We start from the raw sequence: 6,354 nt of genomic DNA, 5'->3' as shown, positions 1-6,354 counted from the left end.
ATGCATAGCTCCATGATTAATGGAGAATCTGTAACACCCGATTTGAAACGGTCACTATTGATGACCAAGCGCCCGAAAGCAATGAATGATCATTATTCAATCATTCAATGCAGCAAAAGCATAGAGCTCCTATAAGAGGAGACCATGACCTTGAGAGCAGATAAATGCAATAGAAAAAGAGAATCATCCACCTCCGTTCCTTGTCTTTCTTCTTTGCCAATTCATTTTGATTGGTAGTTATCCGGTGATAGCACTCATGTGTATTATCAGTTCGCCATGAACAATTTGTGTTAGATTGCAATCGTAGTTTCTTCATTGTATCCTGGTAAACATACATCCATCATAACCTCGAAGCACTGTCAGAGAGGGACAAATCTGTTTTAAGATAACTGCATCAAATGCATGCCTAATATCTTCTTTTTCGATATCTCAGCCTTGTATCTCGACGGACATCTCAGCGGACATCTCGGCCTTGGGTCTCGATAGTCATCTCAGCAGAATCTTGGCCTCAAGTCTCGGCAGACATCTTGGCTTGAGGTCTCAGCAGACATCTCGGCCTCGTGTTTCAGTGGACATCTCGGCAGACATCTCGGCCTTGTATTTCGACAGACATCTCGGCCTCGGGTCTCGGCCAAGTCTTCAAGGCAGCCCAGTCACCCAAGCAACTCATTCATCCTTACTTAATAGCCTGAAATTATCCACTCAAACCACTGAACAGATAAATTGAAGCTGAATTTGAATTTCAATTTAGCAATTCCCCCTCTATCTCTGGTAATAAAATTGTCTAGCAAAAAATACCATAGGTGAAGGCATATATTACTATGTGATCTTTAGTTGCAAGGATGAAACCTTATCTTTTACCTTCGAGTCCCTTTGGTATTGTTTTAACACTTCAACAATGATAGAAGAAAGTGAGAATATTTTCGTACTTAATCTTGTATCAAAAGAATCACCACAAAGTGTGGTATAACGATTTTGCTTTTATGTTTTTGGTTGACCAAAAGGTTATTAGACGACCAAAAAACTAATCGTCGAAACCCAAAATTTAAATCAATCCTCTGCATTGAGGCAATGGAGCAAGTCTTAGCAATTCGAGGATACGACCTTATGAGTATGAAACCTTGACCCAACCAATGAACAACTCTCTCTTCGATGATACGATGAATAAATCCAAAGAGAAGAAATCAATCACAAGTGAAGAGAGGTGTTACCATAGAGAGCTTTAATGGCAAGAACAAAACCACTTGATAATCTTTTAGCACTTCAATAATGAGAGGAAATACGGGAGTGTTCGTGTGCTTAACTTGTACCCAAAGAATCTCAATCATGGCTTTAAAAAGTAGTCTAATGGTCATATTTTTGAGTTTTTAATCAACAAAAGGTCGCTACTTAACCAAAAATTGGTTCTTCAAATCCATAATTCTAAAGAAATTTGGTGGCTTATCCCAATTTCATTCAACCAAAGAAAATAGATAATCGACTATCTAGAAAGGCTTTGATCTTTATACAATTAATTAAATTCTGTTCCAAAATGAAACAATATAGTCACAACAACTGTACATAATACAAAAAGAAATGTTTAGGTAAAAAAAAACTAAAATAAAACTCTAGATTTTTTATATAAAAAATTGACAAACTTGTCACAACAAGCTAATTGCCCTACACCCAAAGTAAAAAAAATAAAAAATAACACCTAATACTAACAATAATCAGCCATAAAAGATCAATCTAATGATCGCTTTCATTGTATCCAAAACTTCAATGATTAAACTCATTGGAATTATCATGGTCAATGCTAAAGCTTCCATTAGAGAATGCCATTTTGTGAAGGTTATGAATTTCAGCAGAGTATTGGCCAGAGTTGTAGATCATACTTTGTCCAAATTTTATGCCGTTGGAGAGATCACTGAAGCTTTCGTCGTTATCCAATGCTCTCATTACCTAAAACAATAGGTGATATACCTTTTAAAATCATGCACAAATTCTAATTAATGAAATTTAAATACATAATTCGATATAATGATCAATAAGTTTCTTCATCATAACTATCTAACAACTAAATATACAATTCTTGAACATTAGAAATGATCAAACTCATGTGAAAAATATTAAAACAAGAGGTGCTTGATAAAAATTGAGTATATGTACATACTTGCACCATTCTTGGCCGCTTGGGAGCAGAATGACGAACACAAGCAGCAGCTGCTTCAATCATACGTAGCATTCCAACTTTGGGAAACTTGTTCTCCAATCTAGGATCCACTAATTCATCAAAATTACCTGTCTCAAGGGCATGAATCAAGAGTGGTCGAGCCTGTAAAATGATTGAAATGAATAATTTAATAGATACACATGAAAAATTGTACTACAAACTCTATATATAAGATATGTATTACACACATTGTAATGCTAAGGATTTGGTCGATTGACAATTTGAATTGTATAATAAAGTTAAAATCATAATAACACACAGAGAAATCTTTAACCTTTCCATTTGATAATGTAATAGTGATTACAAGGATAAATGAACAATAAAAATAACCGATATTGTTGTTGGGTTACAATCAAAATCTTACATTGGAAATACATAGAAAATAACATAAATTTAAAAGGTGAAAGATATCTTCATTGATATGAGACATTTTGAGTAGAACCTAAATACAAAACTATGATGACTTAAGCTCAAGGTGGACAATATCATATCATTGTGGAGATATGCGAATTCTTTTGGTCCTAACAATCATGCTAATGGGAAAGAATGTTTGTAATAGACTAACAAGTTATTGTTTTGCTTATTGTATTATTGTGATGATTGTGAAGTTGTGTTGTGGTGTTGTTAAGTGATCGGGGTTAGGGTTTAGGGTACATTAAGTGAACTTGTGTTGGGATGTAGCTAGAATACAAATAATAACTACAATTGGTGTGCATATGAGTTACCCTTAGTTTTATATTAGAAAAGTTGAATTGATCAAAATTTTGAAGGATAGATAAAGGAAATTGGTATTTTATTTAAGATGCCTTGATTAAAGCTAATCTCGTCTAGAAACAACAATTAATTATGGACTTGACAACAGTAAATTGAATAGTAAAATTAAACATACCCATTCAACTAAGCTCTCATCTCCTAGAGGACGAGATGTGTCTACTGGTTTACGCCCAGTTATTAACTCTAGAAGCACAACACCAAATGAATACACATCGGACCTGTCTGTCAATTTTCCACTAGAAGCATATTCAGGTGCCAAGTATCTAAAATGAGAATAAAATCATACAATGTGTTAGTTATTTAAGATCGTAAAATCGAAAACATAAACTTTCCCCATTGGCATAGAATTCAAGGGGGAAAAAATGAGACGATATGGGAAGTTTCATGAGTAAACAAAAAAAAAAAAAAAGTTTACCCAAATGTCCCCATGACTCTAGTTGACACATGAGAATTAGCATCATTTGATAGTTTTGCCAAGCCAAAATCTGCAACCTGGTAAACTATCAAAGCCTTAGAAATCATGATAAAAAACTATTTAAGAATTTAGTTCATTCATTCAAAAATGATCATGAAGATATAATATTGCCTGAGCTTCAAAAGATTCATCTAAGAGGATATTAGCCGATTTGATGTCTCTGTGGATGATACGAGGATGACCTATCAAAGTAATCATAAATTATGCTAAAGTAGTTTAAAATTGAAGAAAAATCATTAAATTTCACTTACAGTCTTCATGAAGATATGCTAGTCCACGAGCCGATCCTAGAGAAATTTTCATTCTCTTTGCCCAATCGAGAACCGGTAGACCTTCTCCTAATAGTTAAAGGGGCATTCTGTTAGATACCTATCATCTCCATGAGAAGGAAACTCTTTATTCATGTATTTACCATGCAAATGATGCTGCAAAGTTTTGTTAGAAACATATTCATAAACCAAAAGGCGATGATGTTCAGCTATGCAGTAGCCCACCAAAGAAACAAGATGGCGATGGTGTACGCGACTAATGATCTCCACTTCTGCCTTAAATTCCTTATCGCCTTGTCCACTACCAGCCCTAAGTTGTTTGACAGCAATTTGCCTCCCATCAGACATTGTACCCTTATATACAGACCCAAATCCACCTTGACCGATGTGATTTTCATGAGAAAATCCATTTGTTATGGATTTTAACTCGTCGTATGTAAACCAATGCCTAGATCCTGGCGGCTCAATGGTATCCGATGTATGAACTTGACGATTGTATGAGGCTTGCATTGTAGGTGATAATGCTATCTTATTCGAACCGCTGTTATCTGGATGTGAAGATTATGTAGTTAGTGACTGAAATATGGAAAAAGATGAGAAATATCAGTAACTAATTATGACTTACTTGGTAGAGTGGGTTGACTGAGAGATTGATCATATGGACTTGTAGAACCATATGTTCTTCCCTTCTTCTTCCTGAGGACTATAAAGAAAATTGCGATGAAAACTAGCACTCCGGCAACGGTTATTCCAACTAAAGTCCCGGTTCCAGTAGTTTCAGTTACATTTGAACTCTTTGAAGTTCTCGAATGAGGAAAAATACTAGAAGAAGAGTTAGATTTTGTAGTGCCATTAGTATGAACATGAGGAGGACTATGCATGGTTGGTGGATAAGGTGGAGGCACATGATGGGGAGATGGAGAAATTGGAGCAAGTGTTCGAGTTGGTGGAGGTGGAGGTGGTGGCGGCGGCGATTCTTTGTTATTGATAGGAGGGGCTATATTTGGATTTATGGGAGGCGGTTGAACAAACATTGGTGGAGGTATTGATGGAGGAGGAGGTATTAATGGAGGAGGAGGTATTGAGTATGAAGGTGAGCTAGGTGGAGGGGATGGATTTGGAGGAGGTGGAGGTGGTGGAATTGATATAGTTGAATCATTTGACAATGGCGAGGGATTTGGATTTGTAGCTTGAGGAGGAGGAGGAAGAGGAGGAGGAGGAGGAGGAGAAGTAGAGGGAGGTGGAGGAGTTGCATTTGAATTGGATGGTGGTGGCGGCGGCGGGGGCGGCAATGGCGGTGGTGGTGGCTGCAATGAGGATGATGCTATAGGAGGGGGTGTCGATAAGTTAGGTGGAGGTGGTGAATTTGATATGTAAGGTAGTGTTGGTGGTGGTGGAGATATCAATGGTGGAGGTGAGATAAAAGGTTGAGATGGTGATGGTGGTGGTGGTGGTGGTGGTGATGGTGATGGTGATGGTGGTGGTGGTGGTGGTGGTGATGGTGATGGTGATGGTGGTGGTGGTGGTGGTGGAGATAACAATGGTGGAGGTGAGGTAAGAGGTTGAGGTGGTGATGCTGATGGTGGTGGTGGTGGAGAGGTTCCGGCGGGAGGTGGTGGAGTTTCGTCAATTGGGGATGGTGGTGAAATTGGTGTAAATGGGGGTGAATGTTTAGATGTGCTTGGCAAGGTATAACTTGAACTATTGGGAGATTCAATAGGTTGTGACATTTCCTTTCGTCTCCCTTGTCGTTGTTTTTTCTCTTCTCTTGCAAGTCAAGTTGAAACCTTTTTCATACAAAAGCAGCTTCCTCTTTTTTCTTCATATATGCCAAAGTAGCAACACATTGATTGACAAGTTGATAGCATCAAATAACAAACAAATTTCCTCATCGAAGAACATAATCATCAATTGAATGAAGAATATTTCTACTAGTACTCGATGCAAAATCTACCAACCTCCTCTCTATAGGAAAGCAAGAAATCATAATGTCATGCCAAAGAAATTGATTCGAAAACAAAAGTATACGTAAACGATTGAAGATACATATGAGAGAATAAAGTCTATGAAAGAAGAACGCACCGAAAGCATAGATTGAAGTAGCATTGTTTGAGCACCATGGAAAAGAATTTAGGGAAGGGCAAAGGTCTTCTCTTGAGATTAGGGCGTCCACTCATTAAACGAGAAATTGGTACTAAAATTAGACCCCATAAACAATCTAAAATAGGATTATGTAGTCATAATATGTTTTAGAATGTTTTGCATGGCTAATTATTTTTTGTATTAGATTATCTTAGGTATTCAATTGTATACTTGTAGTCGCAAATTCATTAAATATTTTAAACTTAGTACATTTCGAATAATTAGTATATATGTAAGATATTATTCAAGTTTAGAATTATATCATTATTTTCTAAATGAAAATGTACATGAAGATCTAATACGAAGAAAGGTCGAAATTAGCTATTCAATTAGAGGTAAGGATGGCGTGGAGGGGATAAAGAGGGGGCATCAGAGAGATCTTCCTCGTGAGATGAGGTTCTCATTGTTTGGATTGATGATGTCATTAGAGAAATGAATAGTTATTTGCTTTGATCGTAGTTTGTCTGGCATCTAGTCAATCT

At 36.8% G+C, this 6,354-nt stretch overlaps 2 protein-coding genes across 2 annotated transcripts; both read right to left on the bottom strand.

The window, feature by feature from the left end:
• Nucleotides 1-1,670: 1,670 nt before the first annotated feature.
• On the bottom strand, nt 1,671-3,464 carry LOC122016555 (proline-rich receptor-like protein kinase PERK12). Its single transcript, XM_042573894.1, has 4 exons — nt 3,402-3,464; nt 3,102-3,249; nt 2,153-2,314; nt 1,671-1,941 (listed from the first exon to the last, which is right to left on the bottom strand). Exons 1-4 carry the CDS (start codon nt 3,413-3,415, stop codon nt 1,759-1,761), a joined length of 507 nt encoding a protein of 168 aa, XP_042429828.1. The 5' UTR covers nt 3,416-3,464; the 3' UTR covers nt 1,671-1,758.
• A 78-nt stretch (nt 3,465-3,542) lies between these two features.
• Nucleotides 3,543-5,190, bottom strand: LOC122013652 (proline-rich receptor-like protein kinase PERK9; the record flags this gene model as incomplete). The annotated part of the gene is made up of 4 exons (XM_042569897.1): nt 3,543-3,643; nt 3,713-3,799; nt 3,874-4,278; nt 4,356-5,190. Coding segments are annotated over 4 exons (1,428 nt in total), but the record flags the coding sequence as incomplete, so codon positions are not given.
• Between the last annotated feature and the right edge of the window lie 1,164 nt (nt 5,191-6,354).

Source organism: Zingiber officinale, chromosome 8B (genome assembly GCF_018446385.1).
Source record: "Zingiber officinale cultivar Zhangliang chromosome 8B, Zo_v1.1, whole genome shotgun sequence".
Classification (NCBI taxonomy): Eukaryota; Viridiplantae; Streptophyta; class Magnoliopsida; order Zingiberales; family Zingiberaceae; genus Zingiber; species Zingiber officinale.
Note: the sequence above shows the minus strand (reverse complement) of the source record. Positions and strands in the feature narration are given on the sequence as shown.